General features: G+C 38.8%; 1 protein-coding gene across 27 annotated transcripts in view; it reads left to right on the forward strand.

The window, feature by feature from the left end:
• Positions 1-27,318, forward strand: part of SSBP2 (single stranded DNA binding protein 2) — a gene marked incomplete at both ends in the record, with an annotated part of 189,938 nt that overhangs the window by 153,111 nt on the left and 9,509 nt on the right. For 8 of the 27 annotated variants that reach the window (XM_084278799.1, XM_084278820.1, XM_084278801.1 and 5 more), the window contains 9 exons: positions 3,216-3,275; positions 6,452-6,518; positions 6,708-6,778; positions 10,589-10,656; positions 16,140-16,188; positions 17,786-17,821; positions 20,549-20,603; positions 23,362-23,432; positions 24,689-24,767. In XM_084278799.1, coding sequence (XP_084134925.1) covers positions 3,216-3,275; positions 6,452-6,518; positions 6,708-6,778; positions 10,589-10,656; positions 16,140-16,188; positions 17,786-17,821; positions 20,549-20,603; positions 23,362-23,432; positions 24,689-24,767 — 556 coding nt within the window. Of the gene's footprint in view, positions 1-3,215; positions 3,276-6,451; positions 6,519-6,707; positions 6,779-10,564; positions 10,657-16,139; positions 16,189-17,785; positions 17,822-20,548; positions 20,604-23,361; positions 23,433-24,688; positions 24,768-27,318 lie in introns of all 27 variants that reach the window. The other 19 variants (XM_084278810.1, XM_084278825.1, XM_084278806.1 and 16 more) reach the window with 14 other exon arrangements.

Consider the following 27,318-nt stretch of genomic DNA (forward strand, 5'->3'; position numbering starts at 1 on the left):
GGAAAATTTTGTTAAATATGCCATTTATAAGATACCGTTTTACTCTCCCTGTACATGATTGGACTCTTTCTTTGGCAGGAAGGTAACAAAAAGTACATGAATGTTTGGCTCCATCATTCAAGTTCTTGAATTTTTCTTCTTTTTTTAAACAATCTGACATAATAGGATGCTATAAAGAAAGGAACTTACTAATGTAACATTTCATAACATGAGTTTATTTTGTGTGGTCTCCTTTTGCTATTTTTCTAGTATTCTTTTTTAGTATTTGTCACATCAACATTAAGTTGATAAAACACAACAGGTTTTTCTTACCTGGTTTCTTTTTCACTCAGTTTAATAGACATTTCTACTTATATTCCTATGGTCTTGGCTTCGTAACAGCAGCCTTCAAGATCCTATTTGTGCTACCAAATTAGTGATTTTTTTTTTCCTATGGAGGCAATAATTACAATATACTGGCATTCACAGATGTGTTGAGTTAGCTGTTCTGCAAAACCAGTAGGAAGATTCTTCTGCTGTTGCTGCAACTTAAATGTCAAATGCATCTCCATCTTGGTTGTGGCTTAGATATGACATTCTTGCCTGTTACTTTGTTTTCTTCATGTTATTTTCTTTTTTCCTTATTTTTTAAAATTTTTTTTGTTTAGGTTTGGTTGGTTGGGTTGGGTTTGGGTGTTTGTTTTGGGGGGGGGTTGTGGTTTGGGAGTTTTTTATTACTATTTTTAGTAATATATTAGTGTATGTGGCTATTCCTGAACTCCATTTAAGAAGTTAGTTGTAAGTTACAGCAGTGCACAACAGTATTCGTCGTACCTCCTTGTGCTCTCTGTAATGTCCCTGTTGTGGATTAGAGTGACTTGAAGGCTTCAGTAGTGAGTGGAAATCCTTGAGAGCCATATTAGCACCCAGAAGTTACTGTGGGTTGGAGCCACTCCAATAATACCCTTCTTCTTCAAGTAATGTCAGGTGTCAGAGATTGTTTTCCGTTAGAAAAGCTTTGCAACATACTAGGCAAGATCTGCCCTGAAATAGCAGATACATTAACTGAAGAGCATCCTACATCTTCCTGCACAGGGGGCTCTAGGACATGCTGTCTTTTGTCCCTCTGTCTTCTTCCTACTTGATAGCTAACGTAATTGCGGCATTATTAAATCACATTACCTATCTTTTCATGTGTTTTTTCAGCTGAATTATTCCTTGCCATTTTTACCCTATTTTTTGAAGAAACCCATAACCCTTAGGTGGAAGAAGTGCTCTTGTACTCTGCATTGCTGACAGCCCTCTCCCTCCCTCCTAGCTGGCACGAGCATCCATTCACGTGGCGCCTTACCCAGTCCCCTCTGCTGCACTCCGAGACAAACAAGGAATCTGTCTCACTAGTGTGGGGGTCCATTAAAGGCTTTCGCTATTAAGATGCTGAATTTTGAGTTGACACAGGGCTGAGGTAGCAAGCAGAAACATCCTAGTCTTCAACATGTGAAAAATTCAGGTTTTGTCTTCAGAAGACAAGCACTGCATGGACCAGTTCAAACTCCATGATGACTGGCTTTAATTTAGTGCCCATATTTTGAAACCATTATTTTTGTCATGTATGTGCTGCTATATCATTATGAGAAGGGGGAGTAAGAAATGTTAAGGCCATGGTGGTTCCTTCCTAAGACATGGTCATCTCAGCGACGCTTAACAATGAAATAAAATTAGATCAGAGATTAAATGTCTGCTTGTTTTTCTTAATTGTAAAGGATGTAATGAAACACCAAGCATGACAGAAACCCACCTACTGTATAGTTCTTGTCTTTCAAAATGCCTAGTGCTTAATAATGTGTGTGTCAGAAGTGAAAAAAATCGTTCCTAATGCAGTGAGAAGCTGTTCTTATTTAATTTATTTTCATTAAAAAGTTTGACAGAATTTCCTTAGTACTTTTTGTGGACAACCCTGACATTGGTGATGGAGATGGAGAAGCTTTGTAACTGACACAAAAGTTAGAATATTTAAGCAGCTCATTTGTTACCAGAGATTGGCTCTGGGAAGTCCCAGTGGACTCTTTTCCCTTATCTCTTCCACATCTGTGATGACAGTGTCATGAACAGGACCAAGCTCTTCCCTGATGCAAAGAATCAGTTTTCTTTGTCCCTGTGTTCACAGTCAAAGCATACTTTCAGCTCCTCGTTTTCCTTTGGAGTTATAGGTGCATTGGCTTGCCAAAATGATCCTCTTCATCATCTGTTTAGTCAGGTGTTTGTGCCTTTTTCCTGTAGATGTCATGCTTGCCACTAATCTCCTGGCTTTTTACATTTCTATATCATTGTCATACTCTGGGATTGGATAAGTGGCAATGTTAAATGCATTTGCTGGTACTACCATTTGTTTATCATAAGGGACTGACAGTGCTTGAGGGCTACAAAATACTGGAGTAGTAGCCACGAGCCACTAGAACATCACAGAGTGCAGGATGGTTCGACAGATTTGGTGTTTATTTGGTTTTGAGAGAGGGGCTGTACTGGGTAAATGAGCAGGGACTTGTGTACAGAGGGATGGGAGGACTAACACTGAAATGAGAGGGTTTATTTAAACCACGAAAGATGTCAATATTTATAACATGAACTAGAAATCTGTGCTCTCACAGGTTACCTCTTGAGCTGCATTTTATTGTATTATTATGAAAACGTGAACAGAAAGTAATTAAAGTTGTTGTGCAGTTACCTTTTGAGTCTCCAAACCATTGTTCTTTTCTATGCCAGAGTTCCTATCTTTCCCTCATTTGGTTTACATTCTCCACTTACAGTAGATGTGGCAAATTTTGAATCATGTAACCTGTAAAGATTTGCTAAGAATCTTTATCTAGTTCTGCTGAGCGTTGTGGAATAATACACTGAACACCCTGTAGAAGTATTTAAACTGCATGTGCGAGGTGTGAGCATGGCAAAAGCACAATGACTCAATGCAGGATTTACAAGCTAAGATGATCCAGGTTCAGATTAGATGTTAGGAAGAAATTCTCCACTGAAAGAGTTGTCAGGGCCTGGGACAGGCTGCCCAGGGAGGTGGTTGAGTCACCATCCCTGGATGTGTTTAAAAAAAGTGTGGATGAGGTACTTAGGGATATGGTTTAGCACAGGACAGGAATGGTTGGACTCGACGATCTTAAAGGTCTTTTCCAACCTTGTGATTCTGTGATTATTTAGCAGTATTTCTTTTCTTTTGTTTCTCACAGCCTTTCATGTCCCCTCGATACCCTGGAGGTCCAAGGCCACCTTTAAGAATACCCAATCAGGTAAGAATTTCTCACCGATGCACTGCTGTGGTCCAGGGTGATGGTGCAGTAGTGGGAGCAGGGAATGCTGTCCCAATGGCTCAGTGGCTACTGAAGTGTCTCAGACCCTCACCACCCCATTTTATCTGACCATGAAATCGTTATTTTGATAAGGTGTGGACATGCCACTCCCAGCTCACATTCCAGAGCTTAATTAGCATCTACATCTCAAAATTCATTGTGCGTTAAGCCTGTCTGCAGAGGGAGAATATAGTTGCCCTGTGTGGTGCTGCATTAAGCTCAGCCAGCTGATGAAGGCAGAACGTCCCCATTGCTGCTACATTCTCTAAACTTTCTGAACCACATCAAGCACTTAGCACTGAGAATGTTTTTTCTTAATTCTGTATAAAATGCGTCACTCTCTCCTGTTGTTTGTTGGATATATGCAGTGTATTTGTTTCACAATAAATACGGAGATTATTGGTGAGAAATAGGTATTGCAAAGTCTTCTGTGGCTCTACAGATACTCTGAGGACTGTATAAAAGCATCAAAATCCCCATTTTTTCTCATTTCCATCAAAGTATATACATGCCAGCATAACAAGAATGAGTAATGAGCTGCTGTTCATCGGCAGAGACCTTTATTGGCCCATCTGTGAAAAGATGGTTCTGCAAGCAGATAACATTTGTATTTTTAAGTTCTCTGTAGACAGAAGAAAGTGGTTGTCAGCAGATGAAAAGTTAGAGATAAGCAGACAGAAAAATACCAGTGAATCTCTGAAAGAGAAACTGGGTCATCTACAATATTGGGAAAGGTTGATAGGACAGATGGAGTGGGTTTTTTTGGTCCAACTTAGGCTTCCAGGACTGCCTTCTGTTGTCAAAGCTTGATGATGAGACTTTTATGCCCCAGACTCAGTTCTGGCTATTTTTTATATAACAGAGTGTAAAAAAAAAAACCCCAACAAACCCTTGTATTTAGTGCTGGCACAATATTGCCAGGAAGTTGAAGTTTAAAATTTAGTGAACTGCATACATCAGATCACAAGACTTCTTCACACAGTGGGTTTGGGAGCAGGTTAGGTTACCTGTAGTAGCACTACTTTCTTACAAGGGAAATGGGCGACTTGAAGTGATCATCAAGGGGCACATTAAGAGCACAATGTCAGTAGTCCTTTAGTATATTGTAACCCAGTGGAAAATACCTTCCCAATTCTGCATATTTTCAGTAATATCTTGGCCAGAGATACACCAGTGTTTCGGTTTCACATATTCCTTTGTTTCTCTTTCTGTGTTTCTGAACACTGTAAATACTGGCAGGTGGAAATGGGATGTGGTGAATGCTGCAAAAGCACTGCCAACCTGCAGTTTTAGTTTCAGAAGCATTTTTGTCTGCTTATTGTGGTATTTTCAGTTCAGAGCTGAAACATAATCACGTAATCTTAGTGTATTACAGCTCTTGCAGTTCATTTTCATTATGCCGCATTCATGAATCGCTGCTTCTAACAACACTCTCATTATTTAAGTTACAGTATAGATGGGCAGCGTGTGGAAGTAATAACCTGTTGTAGTACAGCTTCAAGGCTAAAAGTTTGATGGAAGTCAGTACAAGTTAGAATTAAAATTCCCACTGGAACTGTAACTCTATTCCTTAATGCCTTGCAGTAGTGATCATGTTCCTCAGGCAAGGAAGGGTAATAGAGGGTGTGGGTGCATAGCACAGTCCAACACTGCGTAAGGGTGACCTAAGCTAGGTCTAGGCTTTATAGCAAGAAGCAATAGTAACAGCCAAGTGCCATACTAGTCCCCTTAGGTTGCCTCCAGTACTTGGCCACATACAATGAGATGAAGCCCTAGATGGGTATCTGCTGTTGGCAATGCCTTCTGCTGTGCAGGTACACTTGTTTTTCTTGAGAAGTGGTATGATGTTTTGGAAAGGACCCACAGTCTCTCATGCAAGAACCCATGGTGTAACCATTGTGTGAGTCAAGCCTTTGGCGACATGTGCTCACAGTGGCAAAACCCTCCCATGTCCCTGCGTGTCATCTCCATCCCTGGCAGGAGTGACCAGTGTCTGCTTTGCTAGTGTTTGACACTCTGCTGTGCATTTACGTGGAGTTACATATTGTCCAGACTTCAAGCCACCAAAGTACACATTAAATCTGTGATTTAAATTGTGTCACCTCACATTGTTTGTTCCAGCAGTCTTTCAGTGCCATGCCTTTTCACTGCAATACTATCATTAATATTTGCAGATAGGTTCCCCTTCATATGTATCCAAGAGTACTGTAGGGTAAGAGTAACTTACCTTTTCCCTCAGTAAGCAATACTTCCATAATAACAGATTTACTCATCCTGGATACACTTTTACTGAAAATGTGGTGTTTTGAAATGCTAAATAGCAGCTGGTGAATCCACTCACAAAAATGCTTTCCTAATTGACTAAGCTATTGGTAAGAAGCTGCAGAAAGTAACCTCAGACCTAATTAAATTAATGTGAACCTGAAGGGCAGACGAAAGTGTGGGGATATGGAAGGAATGTCTTTGATTAGAACCAGACGTGAAGTAACAACACAATGTTTTTTCATGCTTGCAGGCAAAGTTTAGGAACAAGTTTTGTGGATGTTATCTCCTGTAGATGAATGATGAGCTTATATTTGCATTGATGCCCTTCCAAGAGTAAAGGCAGAGTGGAAGATTAATTGTCTGCCCACATCAGAGCCCTGGTTATCTGAACCTTGTGAATGCAGTTGGCACAGTTATGGCTCACTCAGAGAATATCAGTGTCTTACTTCCTAACCTCTGAAAGGAAAAGGTAGAGCAATGGTTAAAAGGGAAAACTGTAGCAATATGAGTTTCGAATAAATTACCTTGTTTGTTTGGAGGTTAAATAATAGGTAAGCTAAAATAAAGGAAGCATTTGGGAGGGGAAAGCAAATTAGGCAATCATATTTTGGAGACGATTGATGTATGAATTCCACAGAAGTCCCAGAGGTTGTTCATACAAATGCAGCTGGGATCATAGGACATTCAGGACTTTAAAATGATACAAATAGGACGTTTAGTAAGGATATTATGGTAACTCCTTTTCTTGACTCAGAAACACTTAGAAATGAAAAACTAAATATGTGCATTATATCTTTAGCATAAATTTCAAAGCATTATATGCTTTTACCATGTGGTTTCTATGCCTGCAGGCACTCGGAGGTGTCCCAGGAAGTCAGCCATTATTGCCTAGTGGGATGGACCCGACACGGCAGCAAGGTGAATGAAATAATTATTTGGACCGTTCAAAAGTATTGTCTTCTCATACTTGGCATCTTTCTGTGTTTCAAAACTCATTGAGCACTTATAAGCTGTTTTCTTAATTAAAAAGATTATTTGTAAAAGTTATTTTAGAAAATGCTTGTTTATTGTGTAGGGGTATTTTAAGTTTAATAATTGTATTTGCAGGGCATCCAAACATGGGTGGGCCAATGCAGAGAATGACTCCTCCAAGAGGAATGGTTCCACTAGGACCACAGGTACCTTCCACAGATAGATACCTTTTTTATTGATAGGCCTGTACCTACACTGTATTACTCTGGCATCCTGTAGCTTGAAGATGGCCAGGGCTTGTTCTGCTAATCCCGTTTTAAAATAACTTTCTCTTTTGCAAAAATTGATTCTCAGTTGCAGCTGTATGCAGTCTAAAATTAAAACATTGGTCATTTAAATTAAGATTTTAAATGAAAAGAGGAATCCCTTAGCTTGCTGATTTAACAGAAAAGTTGTGTTTGTCCTGCTGCCAGTGTATGTCGCAATCAAAGGCTGACATTTGTAAAGGAGACCAAGGATCAAGTAGGTGTTTCCTCATCCTTCCAACCTAATTGATTTTGCTGTTAAAGAGGAAACAATCATCAAGACTTCTAATTCAGACATACTCTTTGTACCAAAAACATTCTCAAAATTCTGTAGAGTTACTCTTTCATCCACCGTTGATCCAAATTTTTTGTGAACACTAGAGAAATTTTAATGTACAATGAAGTCCATGCTGCATCTCTCCCCATTGCCAATCATAAGCATCTCTCTAGCTCTGTTTTTGAGGGCTGAATTGCAACCTTGGATTGCAAGAACCATACTTCTTTGTGGTGCTGACCTGGTTGTAATTGTGCATAGGCTCTTTCTTCAGGAGTGTGAAAATATGAGTTGGATATTTGTCAGTATCACATTTCAACCGTAAACTAAGGTAGTAAACAAATCAATTCTGATGTGTACTGAATCCAAAGGATTACCTGCTCTATTTTGTCAGCACTCATTGAGAGAAAATTGCAGTGGGGGTGTTCCATACCAGTGTTGCTAGTATTTTGTTTTACAGCATGCTCACATTTTTACATGCCCATTTCTGATAGTCTGTCTAGAGACTTGAAATAGCAACTGAACATTAAATGACTAAATAGCTTTGCCTTTAAAATCTCTTCATGTCTTTAAAATTTTGGGTCTTCTTGGTAGAAACCAGTTGTGCAGTTGTACACAACATCTGCTGTGTGACCAAGAAGCCCCTGTTAAATACAGCTGTTATTTTTTCTGTGGCACTGAAGTATATTTACCACTTGCCCTTTGGAGGCAGAAAGAGAAGTATTGCAATGCTGCTGTATGAGATTGAGCTGATACTTAATGCAGCACCATTAGGCACACAGCAGTCAAATCTCATGCCAGTATTTAGAAGGACAGTTCTTCCATTTCTTTCTGTCTGTTAAAATCCCAGTGTTTTTGTAATGTTCTTCCTTGTACTGAAGATCCTCTGAAAATAATGAAAAAAATGAAACTAATTTACACAAAATTGAAGTTCACAAATCTTTTCTATAAAGGGATCATACTGTATCTGGCATTTTGGACCTTGTCAGAATGCAGTTCTAAAAACAAATCTGATTAATCTTTCACACAAGTTTTAAGATCTTTCTGCTATAGTGCTGTAAAGTTGAGGTAGATGTACCTGTAGTGGGAGGCAGTCCTACCTTGCTTCCCAGGCAGTATGCTTACAAAACACTTGGTTTGATAGAGAAATGCTTATGCCCAGCAGAGCAAGTATAGCAGAAGTATGCTTGAAAGCTTGCAGAAAGTTTTCCTCAGTTTTGTGTTTATTTTCTAAACTGTAAAGTTTCAACCTAAGTAACATGAAGCAGAAAACAGATGGTTGGAAATGCTTGAGTCTGTGAAGAGCTTCAAAGAATTAGGCTTTTATTGGTTTTAAGCCATAGTTGAATGGGGTACTACCTCCAGTCCATGACCACCACTTCTCTCCATACTTCGTATCTGCTGGTGAGTCTCCCATGTGCTCCCTCATGCTTTCTAGTCAAAAAGATCAGGTTATCTCTAAATATTTTTTAAAAAAGCCTTGGCTGATGTGGCTCATTTTTTGGCCACCTGACCCTAGGGAGCACTTTGTGAACAACTCCACTACCAGATAAAGTCGTGGCGGTGCCTTTGAGTAAAAAGCTTTAAGGACCAATTTGGGACACGAAGTTCTGCAGAGAACAGAGCTGCAGCTGAAGGAACATGCATATTGGTAGCCTTAATGAAAGTGCTCTTATTTTAGGATGAAGGAGTAAATTTGATTAGAATTAGGAGTAATTAGAGTTAGAAGTACATTTGATTAGGATTCTTCCAGTCCTGCAGTATTCCACAGAGATATTTAACCCTGGTCCACGCAAATGATTCCTGAATGAAAATAAAGAGGGGACATACCAGGCAGACCCAAGTGGGGAGAAAGGCTCAGCACTCCACATCAAGATGTAAAAATGATATAACACAGTTACAGAACTGCTGTTTTGTTGCAGTCAGTCTTCTCTTCCAGATCCACTGGTGATGTTACTCTGCCCAGTTGCTTTGACTACCCACCACTTACTGCCCTGGCAGAGGAGTTGCTCGGTCAAAATCACCTAGGGTAACCTTGGTTAAACCAGAGGTTTACGTTAATGTGGCTGACCTGCCTGAGCGTGTGCACTAGTCCATCTACCAGCAGCACCCAAAAGGGCAGGAGTGAGGATTGCTGACCCCCAGATGTGCATAATGCTATCTTCAGATGGCACTGTCGGGTCTGGAAGGGTTACCCCTCTGCAGCCTCTGGGTATAGTCTTACAAAGCAGCTATCGAAGGGTTTGTTAACAACAAAGGAAATTTTATGTTTGGGGGTTTTATTTGCAGCAACAGAACCTCCTCTCCTAGTTACAGGTTAGTTTGAGATACCTGATATGTTCTAATAGATAGTCAAGGTATGAACAGCACCGGAGGCACACTGTCAGTGTCGCCATTGGATTTCTCCCATGTATTCATGACTTCCTGGTAACAGGGTTTTCTAAATCACACCAGTACAGGGAACACACATAAGCCTGAGTCACACAGTTCATGCAGCTTGTCGCACGCTATGTAAGAAATAGAATATGTTAGTTTTATTCTTGCAAAGTGGACTGCAACAATGACATAAATGTTTTTTAATTAAGTATCTTATTTGTGTCCACACACACACCCTCCCCGTAACACACAGCTCTTTATTTTAGAGAATTTACTACTATTCTTTCACAATAACAGAGTGTAGCAACATTCTGTAACACAGATTAGGGAGTGCAATGTGATGGTGAGGTGAGATAGACTGTTTTGCTTGAATGTGTCTGAATAACAATAGGTGTGGTTTCATTTTTCATGTAAGTGGTACAGTTAAACTTCTGTGATAACATCAGAGCACAAACTCAGATTTTGTAGGCATCGGGCAATTAATTTGTTGGCATTACAGTGAGATTCATTGATACATTAAGTACTTTTCTTACTATTTACCAGAGACTTGTTGGAATTAACTAATTACGTGAAATGTGATGATTATGCTGTTTGTTTTAAAAGTGATATAATATGGTGTATTTTTTTACATGCATTTATTGATTCCCAAACAAAATCTAACTAAAACCAATTCTATTTAAATTTCATGGTGTAGAAATGTTAGTATCTGAGTCCCCATTTCAGATTATGAGTGAGCTCCTCCGGTGTAAAACTTGGAATACAGTTTAAAACCTGTTCATCTGGCCCTTGATTAGACCTCTGTGTAAATAATTCCTTCTGAAACAATTGACATTTTAGGTGCTCTTAAGACTTATTTATACTGTTTGTAATTCTTCCTCCTTGGGTTTAACAATATTATTTTTTTAAGTCAACAATGGAAACTCCTGAAACAATGAATTACATTGGCCTATCCAGTCATCAGTTATGTAGGGATATCATTAACCTGCTGTCCTTTCTTTCCCCCTCCTCTTTGGTTTTGTTTTTTTGTTTTGTGGTAGTCTGACCCTTGGTTATCATTGCAGAACTATGGAGGTGCAATGCGACCCCCACTGAATGCTTTAGGTGGCCCGGGGATGCCTGGAATGAACATGTAAGCGCAATAATCTTATAATATTTAGAAAAATCAGTATTTCATTGTAGAAGTAACACTTGGGATGCATAAGACAAGGAGAACATACTTTGATAAGTAACATGCTTTGATGACTAATGACTGCAGTTCTAAAAAGGGAACCTGCAGGAGTTTCCTTCTGCATTCATGTCTTACAGGCACCGTTGCTGTACCTCTAAATCTGTACAAATACTTAGTTTCTTTCACAGGTCAAAGTTCAAATATTGGCCATATACTGTCAGTATAGTCACTGATATATCTTTGTATGCTTTTTTATTTTAAAAATGGCATTATTTACTTTTTTTTTAAATATTACTGATTATTAAGAATGGTATGAGTACAGTTCTTTTCTCCATGATAAATAAATACTTAACTTTAGCAAAACAAAACCATTGTTTAGAACAATTTTGAAAAGAACTTCATTTGAAAAAAGAAGTATGGGTGATTTGCTCTGTGTTGCTGTTCTTATTTTCGTAGCTACACTTATTTCTACTCTAAGTAGAAATATATTACAGATATATTTCTATAGATATATTACAGATGCAAGTGTTTTCAGTGTTGCTGTGTACTTTTGGGACAGCATCATCAGTTGCAAAGTCTGAGTTCAGTTAAGATATGCCAATTTATTCCAAGCATGGATTTAGTCATGGGATTTTTGCCTTTTATACCTGTAGACAATTCCACCTTTCTAAGCATGTAGAAAATTTTCAGAGGTAAAATGACTTTATGTTGAGTAAACTAGATTTAAGCATATCAAGTGTCCCAACATGAGGAATCTTCTGCACATAGATAAATCTTTTGCTTGCCTGGAGTTGCTTAAATGATTAGCAAACCTGAAAGAGTAATATGCTCCTTGTTGTTATTTAGATTTCTCTCTTAAGAGGTTCACAAATTCCAAGGGATTGATTCAGTGTAAATATAATACAAGCACTGCAGAGATTGGTCTCAGGATTTAATGCTAAGAAAAGAAAAATAAATTTCTAAAATAAAATGTTATAGAATTAAAATTCAGGATAGATATTTTGAGGCCACTTATAAATGAGAGTTTATTTAGGAAAAGTGGGAAAGCAGGTTCCTGGGTGACAAAAAGAATTCCTGGTCTGCTGGAAAAAGAGAAAATGGTTATGGGTTGAAATACTAACATTTCCACATTGCAACATTTAATAAGTACATTTGTTTTGAACCCCTAAACATATGTAGACCGCTCTGAATTCAGTAGTGTGGAAAATACACTTTCCTTTCAACTTGTATGTCCTCTTTAAGGGGATAATCATGAATCTGTGTCCTGTACTAGAGAAATTGGTGAACTTTGATACGGTATATGCTGGGAAGAACAAGATGTAAAGCAAAAACTCTCAAGTAGGTAGACTTAGCAGTCTCCACATCTTGCCAGGCATACAGTGCAGTACACTTGGACTAGATGATCTCCAGAGGTCCCTTCCAATCCCTGCCATTCTGTGATTCTTACAGACTTGATCTTTACTCCAGCTCAGGACTGTCAGGGTTTTGTACTGTCCCTTTGCTTCTTACAATTCACTTTAAAGGCATAAGAGAGTCCAGAATGCTATAGTAGTTTCTCCTGATGTGTCACATGCTGAATCACAGACCATTGTAAGGAGTTCCGTTATTGAATGCCTTACTATGAATATTTATTTACCATCAAACTGAGGTTTATTTTCCTGCTCTGTCAAATCAAGTGACATATACACTGATCAAAAGGAAAGCAAAGGGGTTACTTTGGTCTGGGATTCTTTCACTTGTGTTTCCAGGACATCAAATTTTTTTTTTTGTACCATGAAGTTACTACTGTCAGAGTTGTCCTTACACCAAAAATCTTAGTGAAGACTCATTATCTGGTCAGTTCAAGCATTGAGGATCAGTCAGACTGCATCCTAAGATAACCTACGGGGAGTAGCAACAGATGGACCCAGACGTGTTAAATGCATTCCTTGTATTTATTCCTTACAATTCACCCAGTGCACAGCGCTAAGAAGTAACAGTGTACTTAACATTTAGCCTGCTTTTATTTCCAGGAAACAGGATAACTACTCATAATGGTATTGCCTCATAGTGATAGACATTTGTCTTCACACAGCCATATCTTTTACGTGCACTAAAATCTTCCAGTGTTCTATTGAACTTTTTTTTTTGGATTATTCACAATGCTAAAATATAAAAATGCATACTCTACAAAAACTGTGGCCATTTTAAAACCTTATTTTTTTTTTCCTCCTGGGAAAGCTTGAAAGGAATCTGTTTCAGTTAAGAGCAGAATATCTGTTGGATATAATTTTACATATTTCTGGGTGAAAAAAAAAACCTTCTTTATTGTCAAAAATGACAACAACCAGCCTGAGAGCTCATTGACAGTATTTCAGTCCAGAAGCATCTACTCCACAAGTATTGTACTGCTAAATAATTATTTGCTCTGTCATAGCTAATGGCTATCAGATTACTGTTTGAAACGGCTGATACGTGTCCCATGTTCTTCTTCAGAATAATTTTCTCTAGAAGGTTTTAAGTTGAAACCTGGCGGGGCCATTTTTTCAGTAAGATTTTCTCTCTTTGGGGGAAAAAAATCCCACTGGAGCAATATGGCAGAGTCAGGGCGCAGTGTTACATTTCACTGGCGCTTCTCAGGCGCAGCCCCCGTGACCTGCAGGGCTGTCTCAAGCGCCATCAGGCCTACAAAGAAGAAAAACGTTACTTTTAAACTTCAAATTCACAGGCTCCTGCCTAGATGTCCGATTTCCTGGTTGAAAATGTTTGCGCTTGGGAAAACGAAATGTTTTCAGGTGCTGTGGTCAGTGCTGCAGGGCTGGCTTTAAGGATGAAATGCAGTTGTTATGAGCCGTAGTCATAAATTACTCTATTTTGGAATTGGTTTATGTTATGTAATACTGGTTTACGACTCCGTTGAAGCTTCCAAAATAAACATATAATAAAAGGGGGGAAAAAAATTCCTTGCGCTGCATTGAAAAGAGTTGCAGGTAGCTTTTTATTTCTTTTCTTTTTGATGGGTGTTTTATAAGCTAACAACATTCAGCTCCACAAAACCCATATGGCTTTCCAGCAGAATCTGCTACAGTGTTTAAGTCTATACTTAGAGCTGTCCATGGCTTCCAGTAAATTTGCCATTTCCAACAGCTTTTCAGACGAAAGGTGAGTTTCCCTGTCTCCTGGTAAGCTAAGCTAAATTTCCATGTTGCTGGGACTTCAGCCAATCATGTGTCTGAGTTGGCTTTTTAATATCTCTTCAGTGTAGCTGTGGACATCTTCCATTTTTTATCCTTTTCACTAGGTTTTATTCATGTTACCTAATGTCACACAAACACGAGCAGGGTTTTGGGGTGAAAACAGACTTCCAGTGTTGTTAAAAAGGCTCTGGATTTCTCTGAAAAAGAGGATGCAGTAAATCAACTATGGTACATTGAAATAAGAACAACTTTTTGGGGAAGAAAAAAAAGAAAAAATAACACCTAGTGTTTCACCTTGCAATTGTTAGCAGAGAAACTGCTGAGTATTTGACCTGAGTAACATGAGTACTGCAGCTCCCTTTTCTTGCTTTGTCTCCCCTCCTCCCAGTGAATCAGGCAGAAAAGACCCTCACCTACATTCTTGTTTTCCAACATGCGAAAAATAATGTCAGTAGAAATAAATCCATTTTCACTTGATTTATTTCAGTTTATTTTTTTAAGCTAATTTCTTTATAGTTTCATCAACGCTGTAATAAAAAAAATTTAAGATTCAATATTAAATCCCTCAGGCAACATATCTACTTAACAAGTTTTAGTTTTGCAAGACTTTAAAATAGATAGAAAGCTTCCCAAACTCATTAATAAAGCTTGCTTTCTTCTCTATATTTAAATCATTCTCCCATATCTGCTAAGCTGTTGTGGCTAATGTTGCTTTTCTAAAGCTAATGAGGCCAAAATGCCATTTTAAATGCAAAAGTTTTGTCATCTGCTCTGCCTTTCAGTTGCCAGGGCCTTCAAGAAGTGATTTTTGTTTTATTTATAAATAACTAAGAGTTCTTAATGCTCCCAGGAATAATTATGGTTATTGAGATGTTATGACTGTAAACATGGAGATTTTACCTCCCATATGGCTTAGTTCCCTCAAGACTGTTAAAAGACGAAGCCTAGCCACCAAACTATTTTTCTGAGCCTGGCTAAGAGTGAGAAACTTAAAATAACAGCAAGAGTTGTGAGAAGAACGTGCTCTATCTGGACAGGTTTTCCTTTTTCTTTTCCCCATTCCTTCTGCTGTTAGTACCCCTCTGATAGCTCATCAGAGTTGGCTTCATCAAACAGGTCTTCTGCCTGCTACAGACTTGGGGAGCTGCCACTTAGTCATGTGTACACCGTTTGGGCCAACTGTAACAGGAGTGTCTGAAAAGTGTGAAATTTCCATTTTGCCTGATGTGTGATAAACTTCATGTTTCTGTGACCTCTGGGATGGTAGCAACTCCTTTTGTCAAGTAGCAAACTGTTTTTAGATAGATATCTAAACATATGTTTAAAGGGTACGTGTAAAATGGCAAGTTTTTGGTTTTTAATGCATGAGATTATTATTGGTATTGGTATTTTTATTATCAGATGCAGGTTGTAGCAGCATGTTTTTTTGTGGCTTGCACTTTTAAAAAACAGGTTTTTCAAGAATGTTTATAAGGCACAAGCATCAAACCTTGCTATGCTTCTAGATCAATACTCAATAATGCATGCATCCTCAATTCTTCAGGACAGTGCTTAACTATGTAAGCAAGTGCCCTGTTTCTGTGGCTGAAATTCGACATGCATTTTAGTTCTGTTCTGCCTTTGTACTGTAGGTAGACTTTCATGGAATGTGTCATACTTCCTCCAAATATTTTTACAAAAAGAATGAATACAAGGAAAAACTTGTTTTATTCGCTCTGCAGAATTTCTGTGCCACATTAAAATGGTGCATCTGTGTAACGGAGAGTTAAATTCTCTGTGAACAGAAGGAAAGCACTTGAAGCAATGCAAATTTGCAGTGTCTTTCAGATTTCTCCATTGGGAATGTAAAAGGGGAATGTCTGGACTAAATTTGCAAGTGTTTGGGGCCAGTGCAGAGCTGTGCCACCTCCACTGCAGCCCTTGGCAGTGTTCCTACTGCAGGGGAGGGCTCATGGTGCCATTCTGGCAGATCCTGTCCCAAAGAGGGTGGAAGTACTGGAAGGAGTAAGGATCTGAAGTGTCTTAAATGTGAGTGGCAGGGTCACAATAAGAAATTGTCTTTAATTGACTCATTAACTAAATTATGATGGTAGTGCTAGGATGAGAGTTCGGCTGTATCACTATAACTTGGTGCAGTTACAAATACACTTTAATTCACAAAACCCCTGTATGCTTCCTTACTCTGGAAACAGATTGTTTTGATTTGCTTCCTCAGAGCTGGTTAGAAGTGGGATTGTTCTGTGTCTCATCTCTTCTCTTCTGTTACAGGGGTCCTGGGGGTGGCAGACCTTGGCCAAACCCAACCAATGCCAATTCTGTAAGTAAAATATTTAAGAGGCTTTAGACATCATTTTATATTTAGGGAAGTTTTTCTCATCCATACACCAGGAAAAAAACAGTACTTCATTCAACAAGTGGAATACTGCATGCTTTATATTTCTCCCCATAACCTTCATACAGAGTGGAGCACATCTGAACAGAGGTCTCATTGACCTGAAAATACACAGTTCTGTTCATAATCGCACAACTGCTCTGCATCTTTGCATCAGTTGCAGCACTTCCATAGCACAAAGGTTTCCTGGGGTTTATTTAAAATACCTTTTAGCTTCCTTTAGCCTAGTAAGATGAGTTAGGTCAACCACTGGCTGGCCAGGGAGGTCTACAGAAATCACAGCTTGTTAAAATACAGCTTAATGTGCACTCACGTACTTTACATAACAAAAGCACGTTCACTGCTTTTAACCAGGGAATATGGAGTCACAGAGCAATTGCTTTCAAGACATCAGCCATTATTATATGCTTTGTGTAAAAAGCAGTGCATTCTATTGAATTTCATTGCAACAACTGCAAAATGAAGTAGTCTAATAGCTTTTGAAGGAAGGGGAGGTCAGGGAGGCATCCCACATGAGGAAGTGTTTCATTTCTTCAGAAAACACGAAGGTAAAGTTTTGGTTTTCACTCAGGGATCATACATCATTAGTATAAAAATGTATCCCTTTCTAGCACTTGCATTTGGATAAGGTAGGTCTGGCTTAACAGACTGGCCTGGTTCTTTCTGTTGTTCTCAGTCTTGTTTTTGATATTCTGGTAATAATGACAGAGGGAGAGAAAGAGCCGAAACTCTTCCTTATTTTTCTTTTACATGTAACTAAAATAGGGTTAGGATGTTTTTCAACTAATAGGTCAAATATTTTCGTTCTGTGAAATCAATTGAAAAGTCCTGTAATAGAGGTATCTGCAGAAATGAGTGGGCTGACAAGTTGTCTTCAATCATGTAAGATGATTATTGTACAGAATAATGATGTATTTTGTCAGTCTTACCCCATCCTCCTGTAATAGCATTGGTCCGTGCTCCTTTATAAAGCATATTACCTTAATCTTACAGCTTACACTGTTGCTGTAGACTGCATATCTTTACAGAGCTTGTTGTGGCTCCTGCAATGAGGATAAGACTGTTACAGTAGAAGCACGAACTGAATTGGTGCTAGAGCTTGTAATTTCATATTTTTAAAAAGTGATGCTGGTTGTCAAAAATGCATGCCCCACATGAAAAAATGGAGAGCAGATATTAGACCTCAGTCTACAGAAATTTAAATGTGTGAATTAAGTTAGTGATTTCATTAGAGTGGCTAGAGCACACTCATCTTAAACAGAAATACTTTTATTTGAACTATTGTGTATTAAATTGGGGTTGGGTCTATGTTGATAGTCTTGGACTTGAATATACTTGCAGTTGCAACAAGTTGTTGAAAATAAGAGGTATTTGTTTTGACGACAGCGGCATTTCTTTAATAGTTAATTTTGTCCTTGAAATAAATGAAATAAGCAGCAACCTGAAGCTGTGCATGAATGTATTAATGGACTCCATCTCACTGCAAAGGAAATGACTGGGTTTTTTTCTGTTGATGTTACAGATACCTTATTCTTCAGCATCTCCTGGGAACTATGTAGTAAGTACACTTGTGTGTGTTTGCTTATTAGAATAGATGCTACATTTTATTTAGGCAAAGAAATAACTGTCCAGATGTTAAGAAGAACCCTTGTGTATTGGTTGAGAATTGAGCATCTGATCTGCACTTAGGAGGTTTTTTTCTGCCTTCCATGGTGCATGTGTTTATGTTCATTACTACAATCATTATCAGCCTTGGTCAAAATTGCCCTGAGTGCTTTTATTTCAGCAAACATTTATATAACCAGTACAAGATATTGTCTGCAGTAGTACAAAACAAAACACCCCAGCTCTCTTCATATCAATATATTATGTAGAAGTTTTGGAACTTCTTCATAAAAACAGCATTTAAAGAATCAGAACAAACTTTTTATCTCTCCCAAGATATACAAGTGAGTCCTTGGAGCTAACATTTGAAGGCAATTTTTTATAATTAACCTTCTAAAGACTTGAAAATTCTACTTATTCTCTGCTACATCTTCATTTAACAGACATTGTCTTAGTTTATTATGTATTACTTGGTATCAGTGGGTTTTGTTAGTTGTACTTTTGAATTAAATAGTTAAAAAAACTGTAATAGGATCAGCATTGAGATGTCAGTTCAGAAGAACACAAAATGTCTGTGGAGTTTAACATATACACTTTACCTACCAACAAAATGGAGGGGGGGAGTAGGGGGAAGGGGAGCAAGTGCATTCTGCGGGATCTTGTCTTTTCCAAAGAGATTATCTTTGTTTGTCTTTGTAGGCCCTTTGTTGTTGTTCTTGCTGCTGTACTTGGATTATTTGTACTTCTCTTGCGTTCTTCTAAAGCATACTGTTTTGTCTATTTTTATCACATGCTTAGTACTGCTGCCAAAAGTTAGCTCGGCAAAGTTGTGTATATACATGTGTTGGATTTCAAGTTTCTCTTAGTCAGTTAGGTTTCAGGAGACCTCTTCTTTTGGTATTTCATGTTTCATCACCAGAAGGTTAGGTAACAGCAGGGCATTGGCTTGAACCAGCATAAAACCTGAAGCTATTTTAGAATGTGGATGCTCCAGGTCCTTCCCCATGAGTGCAATATACCAGTGGTTTTTCTGCTGTTTCTGTTGCTTGTAAGTTTCTCTTACTTTGAGTCTTTGCAGGAGAGGTGATCCTGCAGAGCTAAAGCTTGATGGACGAGTTCCAGGATCAGCTTGTTGTGTTTAGATGAAAGCAATTTCTTTTGTGCTTTATGTAGACAATTATGATGTGAAAAAGGTTTTGATCCTCTTGAGTGTCCGTAACTAGTACTCATTTTGCCACACGTTTAGTGGACACGGTCCAGCTCTGCTGCTCTCCAAAACAGTCCTTTTAGATGCAGAACTTTCTAAGTTCCTCTCTGTTGGGTAGAGGTTTTGTTGGGTTTGCCCTGGACATTTGTAATCAGTTATTGTTTAAGATACTAAGGACTTTTTTTTTAAAGTGATCTCAGTGCACAAGTACATGGATAAAAAGTCATAGTCTGTGATGCCTGAGGGGCGTGTATGTGACCCAAAGGCCCCTTTAGGTTTAGAGTATATGTAGCTGTGTAGCAGCAGCAGGGAAATGTTGCTGCTTCTGGGTAAAATACTTCTGTTTCATCTGCAGTTAATGCTGATGACTGGATGGCAGAGAGATTGTTCCTCCCATTTTACTTGTACGAACCTGGGGAGGAATGGTATCAATGAGAAAGTTGTGAGTTTGTTGGTCAGAAAATAGTGTTTGCCAGTGTATTATTGTTAAATGTTTTTTGAGAAATTTAAGTAGACCATTAATAAAAGATCATATAAATTCAGGACTTCTCTGCCTCTTTCAAATTTTGAATTACAGAAAATCTCAGCACTGTCCTTGTAACCAAACAGAAACAGTGAATTCTTTATATTCAATGCTGCTGTTAAAAATGTTCCTGGCTGGAACAGTGCGCTTGCTATTTCAAAAATAAAACAAAAACACAGCAAGAATCATAATAATCTGTTGCTAGCAACCTGTGTATTTTTTATTCAACTGGAAGTCGTTAGTTATTCATGTTACTTAAAAATATTAGTGGATCTGGAAACATACAAAGACTTTGTGGATTTTTAATCTTTGATTTCTGAGTCTGGGCAAGTGATACAACTGTATCCAGCATTATCCTGACCTTTTTAGTCCATTCTCCATTAATTCAGCTTTGCAGAAATTACATGCAGACGTTATTTTAAAAACTTGTAGGATACTTTACAGGTGGAATTAAGATGCCTATGGGATCAAGGTACCAAGTCTGCCAAAAAAATGAGAGCTTTCTTAGGTACTTCTGTCCCCATAGGACATCTCCTTGTTTTGTGCCTGCGAGTGTGGGTTACTCTGCCATTGACTGTGTGGAGAGTACAACAAAACAGGAGTGCCAGCTGAAAAAACAGTGGTAGTAGAAGTAGGTTGGGGGAATTAAATACAGTTGTCTTAGGCCATATTCCAAGTATTTCTGTTGTCTGACTCACAGCATGACACAGTTATTGACTAAAGGATATTCTTGGGTCTGTATACCTACGTGCATCAGAAGTCTGTGCCAGAGCTTGCTGACCAATTACCTTGTCGTAATCTGTGATGAGCTGTTTTGCTGGCTTACCAGAAAACGGGCATGTTTTCACCAGAGTAGTTCATGACATTCACAGTATTTTTGTACCATGTTCATTTTTCACTGTGGTATTTTTTTTCCTTTCATGCTAACTGACATTTTCTACTCTCTCTAGGGTCCTCCGGGAGGTGGAGGGCCACCAGGAACACCCATCATGCCTAGTCCTGCAGGTATTGAAATATACTCAGAAATAATGAAAGATAATTACGAAGGATAGTAGGAAGTACACAAATTATTTTTCAGTTTTCTTTTCACGAAAAATCAACTATATGAGAAAGTACTAGGCTTGTGCTTTCTGTATCAGTTTTTTCCCGGTGTTTTCACTCTCTCCCTCTCCCCACTGTGTTGCAGAGATCAAAGCATTGTATCTTTGCAGTTCAGAACAGTTCAGTTCCTTGGGTTTTGAGCCCAGATTTCCTTGTACAGTTTTAGCAGTAGCAAGTTAACTGAAGAAAGGTCATGGTCCTAATTTGCTTCTGGCTAACATTCTTTGGGGCAGTTCCAGCAGTTTAGAGATTTCCGAATTTTGTTGAAAACTTCCCCTGTAGTATCCTATGGGATAGACCTGATCAACGTGTGGTTCTCAAGGAATGTGCTGCATGCTGCAGCTGTACCATCTGACTGACAGCCAGGTCATGCTGTGCAGGTTGCCCTCCTCTTTCTTGAGATGGAGGATTGAGGTCCCAGAGGAGCCATCATCATATGTTACCAGTCAGCTGTTCTCAGAACTTGAGCTTGCCCACAGTTTCTCCAAGTAACGTGGGCTGTATCATGCAACTCTCATAACATGGAGATTTTGGCCATGCAAAAAACCAGCCACATTCCTAGCAAGGTTTGATGAACTAAAGAGGAGGATACGAGGATTCAGGATGACTAGTTAGCTTCTCAAGGCAAATAGATGGTCAACTAGATGGAAGTATTTCCCTTCATTGGTGTTCTGCAAAGTCTCTGCTATGAAGATGGAACTGCAGGATGTGGAGGATGCTGTCCTTCCCCATGGACATCATCATAAATTAGACTAATGCAGAATTACACCCTCGTACTCAGTGGTTGCTCCCTTTGGCCAACATCTGCCTTTGTAACTCCCATTCACCAGCTAAGAGGGACTTGTTCACCTGTGTGACGTTACAGGATCCTCAGTCCTTACCACCTGCATCTTCTTGCTGCACAAGACAGCACAACAGAGAGGAGGTTTTCTAACTGCCCATGAGAACGTCTTAGATACTGGCCACCAGTGAATTTTACAGAGATACTTCCTTGCCTCTGAGACAAACCAGCTTGGAGGGTTCCCATGACCCAGCGAGGTCATACATGTTTTCACAAGACCCAGCAGAACATGGAGAGAGACAGAAATGTATGTTGCAGCAGGACCTGGTGGTTGAAGGATTTTTTACCTGCCTCATCAAAGATTAAAACTTTTTATGTGCAAATTTAACTTTAGGCCTAAAGTTTATTGTTCTCCCTCTTCTTCAAGCAGCATAATTGCATGTTGTAGTGATACATATGGCTCTGCATATAAAGGAATTACTTACTTACCGAGTTTAAGTAATGCTCAGAAAACTGTCTTGGAAAGAGTAAGGAATAGACAGAGACCTTGGTTTTCACTGCCTAGTGTACATACAGATACCTTCTTGCAGGAGGCCAGGCTGCATTCCCAGTTCCAACGCGTTTCAGTCTGATCTTGACTTCCTTGCTTTCACTGCTTCAGAAGTCCCCCATCACCTTGTCTGGGAAAAGCAGTTACAGCTCAGCAGTGGCTTTTGTGTGTATTGTTAATCTCAAAACTCTGACTCAAAGAGGTGGAAGGTCTTTTGGAGGAGCTGGGTGCAGAGTACTAAGCTATTCTTTATTCTTTTTGCAGGTACTGGTTTTCCAGAGTTGGCAATATTTTTTTTAACTGTACTGTTCCCTTAGGGATGGACTAAGACTTTACTTAGGTCATTCTCCTCTCAGTAAACTTCTGTCGGGTTCCCTTCAGAAAGGTTTTTGCCTAATTTTCTATTTGCTGCATTTTTTGCCTTCTCTTACAAATATTGATGGAGGCTGTTAGGAGTGGGGATAAATTTGAGATCAGAATGAATAATTTGTATCTACTAATGGGTCTTAGGCATTGTTTTCCTAATTTCAGCCAGGAGAGTTATGTGGGTTGTCTTCTCTTAATGAAATCTTGCACTTCAACTTTGTAAGTGCTCCATCTGAAAGTTCATGTGCATTGATTGGAAGAGAAGGGCTGAGGTGCAATGCAGCTGTGTTGATGTCTTGCAAGGTCTTGGCAGAACTTCTCAGCTTAAACAGTGTGTCAGATGTCAGCTGAAGGTGTGCCAGGATGGTTTTGGACTCAAGGGGGTTTTAGCAGCATTGCACCACACTGTACATCAGTTAAAGCTATCCTTAGAGCAATGATCTCTTTGTACAGTGTTCTACTAAACAGTTCTATATATCCAAAATCAAAGACTGACATGAATGAGAATGAAAAATTTTTATTCACTGTGCTAACTTGCAGTCTGCATAATGAGAAGCTATTTATCATTTATTACAGATGGAAAACAAATTATAGGAAGTATTGATAAGAAAAACTCCTGTTTTATAGAGAATATTGAAGATGAGTGAAGTAATTTGGAACTCCAGAAAAAAGGGTTTATGGAATTAAATAGTTACAGATATGTGGTGATTTATAAACCTTTTAACAGTCATGCATAAAACTAGAGTCTAGAAGTAGTCACTTAGGGACCATTGCAATTATTTCTTTTCATAGCTCTGTTGCATGGTAGCAATAGATAGAACAGAAATGAAATCTTCCATTATATTGCCACTGTGTATCAGTGATTCAGGCACAGAAATAATATGAACAAAATGACAGGAAATGTACTGGGTGAGTAGTTTTATTGAAAGGTATATATTAGCACTTAAAATAATCTCTTATTACAGATTCAACCAACTCTGGAGACAACATGTACACTTTAATGAATGCAGTACCACCTGGACCCAACAGACCTAATGTAAATATGAATCTAGTTACATGCTTCTTTGAATTATGCAGCCTTTTTTTTAACCCAAGCACTACATTTCCATCACGTATCATTAACACTAAGTTTTCCATTCTTACTCATAAAGCTTCAGTTGGTTTCCAGTACTTTGTACTGTCTCTCAAACCAGTCATGCCAACATATGCAAGATAATGGTTGGGGAATACCCTTCTATATGGAAAAGACCATAGAAGCTTCTGCATGTGGATTTTGGGGGTGACTTACTTTGTCAGAGTGATGTGGTGTGACATGGAGCTGGCATCAAGCATTAGCTCCTGTACCTTCCCTTGAAATGGGAGGAGAGAATGACTGAAAGTTACCCAGTATTATGTTGCCTTGACATTCTGTAAGAAAGGGATAGAATTAATGATTCTGAAAGGAAACAAACTTCCATGTTTATCTAAATAGAATGTTAAGAATGAAACCTGTTGTGACATTTAAGTATTTGCCTAATGTACTAGGTAGTATGTGAACATTTTAGCCTAAATTCCAGCAGTTCTAGAGCTGAGAAAAATGTGGATTTTTAGGTAGAACTTGTTTCTTCTCTGATCTTTCTCTATAACTTCAGTTTTATTGTATTTCTCTGATTACAGCTGTGTATTTCATTTAATCATGATACATCTTACGGCCCTGTTGATAGAAAGGCCAGTAGAACTTAAAAGCATAGAGATTGAGGTATTGCTAAAGCATTATGCAGTGAATGTTAGAACTTTTTTCTGTAAAGTTAATGTCTAAGTGTTTTGAAGAACTAAATTCAAGGTTAATATATGAAATCAGACATGAGGGGCTCATGCTGCAAAGGTAATGCGGAGTAGTCCCACTATCAATAATGGATAAGGTTGGGCCTGAAAGCTGTTGGTTAATCACTTACCCATTTAAGAGCATCATAAAGTTCCCTGAAACTTCAATGGGAGTAGAAATAAGTCGGCACTAGCAGGTTTGACGGTCAAACCTAATTGTTGATGTAAATAATACATTATTCCTAAGTTATAGTCCAGCCCACAGCAGTGAGGGTTTCAAAATCATGAAGGTAGCACCTGAAAAAGTCAACAAAAGCAGTGAAGTTTTTGCAGTCTTAACAAATTTTCACTCAACTTGTGTATTCAGAGCTGGGACTGTGTTTTTCCTTTAGCTTTGGGGGGTTTTCCCTCCTGAGGAATTTTTAAATTATTATTATCTACAAAAACTTGTACAGTAATACCAGTTTTTAATCTTTGATCCTTTTGTAGTTTCCCATGGGGCCAGGGTCAGATGGACCTATGAGTGGACTGGGTGGAATGGATTCACATCATATGAATGGATCATTAGGTAATGATAGTAAATACTGCAAATGTTGTGAATTTTCAATGACTAGTGCCATTTTCTATGGCTAGTTCTCTGAGTTATGTGAAAGACTGTGTGTAAAGATCTCCTAAAGACTGAAAAAGCTCTGTGTACATCAATACAAAACATTAAGATACTTCTTAAGGGTATGAGTTGGCATACATCATGCACCTCTGGAATAAAAATCCTGTGTATTATTTACATAAGAGAGCATGGTTTTAATCCAGCTGATGAAAACAGTTGCAGTACACCGTTGCAGTAATGTGGAGGTGAAGGCTTAAGAACCGTTTTTATTTACCTCTCCTCTTCTTTGAAAATCTTGGGAAGGTGTCATTGTGTCATGCTGGTGCATGTCCTTACTAATTGCCTGAAGTAAGTTATTACAAGTTTTGCTGTATGTGTTAAGCCAGTTTTATCCCAACATTTTGTTAACCTCATTTGTTCTGAACTTAGTGTCAGTTAAGGGTGAGTATTACTACTCCATCCCAGACTACTCCATCCCAGTTAAGCATGTTCAGACAAGGTGCCAATTTTGATGCACCCAAAAGAACATGAATTCTTGACAGGGCGTGCAGAGGCAGGAGGGAGAGTGTACTGCTTGATTTTTGACACTCTGCTTTTTGAAGGACTCCTGTCTAGGGGAGAAGCCCTGCACAACTCTGCAGAACGCACATTGCTTTATCTCCTGCCTGTCGTTGAAAATTCTTCACTCTTTGCTGGAAACATGATGGACTCCTGAAAGGGATTCAAGAAACAAGCCACACCTAAATAAATTGCATTTATGTCTTCCTCTTCCATACCCACAAAGCAAATAAGTACCTTGTTTTTATTTCTTTTCACATCCTAACACCAGGTCCATAGGTCTGAGTATGGTTGTACCCATCCCTTCTGTCTGCACCAAGGGCTGTCAGTCATGCAGGCAACAACAACAGGGAAACTCAGGCTGCAAAGAATTCAGATCACTTTCTTCTGTCCACTCATCCACCAGCAAGGTTCTTCTTTACATTTGGGAGCCAGCCCAATGCCCACATGAGGCACCAGCAGCACCCTGCTGAGCAGCTCTTTCCTGTATGGGGAGAAGCCCAAGCACACTAGATACAGGTCAGCCAGGCAGAAGCCAAGCTGACACTGTTCCCTGTGCTTCTATCCCTGAAGAAAAGCTCTATCACCATCCCAACACAGACATGGACCAACCTAAAGTCCATACTCTTTAAGTCCAAGGTACTGTGGTGAATGGAGATGTACCACTTGTAGCCAAAAAGCTGGATGCTGTAAGGCAGGAGGTAGAGACAGATGAGAAGAAGAGAGAACTTGGAAAATGCTGTGACAAGATGAGAAAAAGCCTAAGCTATCAAACCTCACTTAGCAGACATCCTAAACAATTAAAATTCAGCAGTAGGTATCTATCTCCTAATAGAATTATCTTTTCTTCTAAGAAGTCCCTGAAATTCCTAGACTTCTTTGCATAGGGACACCTTGTGATTTTACAGCCTTTCTTTACATATTGCAATCCTGAAAGGGATTGTTGCTTTAATTAATAGCGATGCACATTGCATTCAAATAAAATATAAACTGTGTGAAAAGTAATCACATCATCTTCTGTCACTTTCTATAGCAAGAGAATTACTTTGTAGCTAAAAGAAAACAATTACACTGAGACAGTTAATGGAAGGATTTTCCATGTTCTTAGCATTTGGCTAGTTATTTTCTCTAGTGAAAATGATGACAGGTTTTGTCAAATTAATGTTAACTGCTTTCTAGTGGTAACTTCATATCTGAACTGGAACCTGTGCTCTTGAAGGAGAGGAGAGCTGGGAGAGATGCTGCAGTTATTTCCGTGCTGCAGTAGGCAGCTGTGTCTCATAATCAGATGGGTAAATTAGTCAAGGTCCATCTTGAACTTCTCCAATTTCTTTGACCACAACACGTCTACTCAATGTCTGTTGATAACCTGATGGTTAGAAATAAATCTTGTCCTGATTTCCACCAAAATGTATACTGACACAAAGTGACTCTTCTAACATTTTTGTATATCATGTTTTTATAGAGAGAAAACATATTTCTTGTAAGCCTTAATTTGCTTGGCTAAGTATAGCAAGCTATTTCAATCTCCTCCCACAACTCCATTTTCTTGATTGTTTTTCTCTGATACTCTTCTAGTTTGAATTTGTCATTCCTTGAGATAGGTGAAATGAATTGTTTACTGGCTGTGGCTGCTGAAAATGCTTTTGATACATCCACCCTAAAATTATATTTTCTTTCTTTTTGGCTTTACCTGAGTGAGAGCTACAGCATGTGAAAAAAGTTATTTCCAATAGTCTTGTACTCATTAGGTTTAGTTTTCTTTGGTTTCTGTTACTCTGGTCCTCAGTATTCTCATCTTCTGAAGGATACTGTCAGCATCAGCATTTGCATCGCATCAAAAGTTGATGTCATTTCAGCCAATTTCAGTGCTAGGCTTCTGTTTCTTGGATCTTCTTAGCTGACCTTAGAGATATCCCACTGGTGGGGACTTTTGAATAGCTGAAGTTCAGTA

Source organism: Gallinula chloropus (assembly GCF_964237585.1).
Source record: "Gallinula chloropus genome assembly, chromosome: Z".
Taxonomy (NCBI): Eukaryota; Metazoa; Chordata; class Aves; order Gruiformes; family Rallidae; genus Gallinula; species Gallinula chloropus.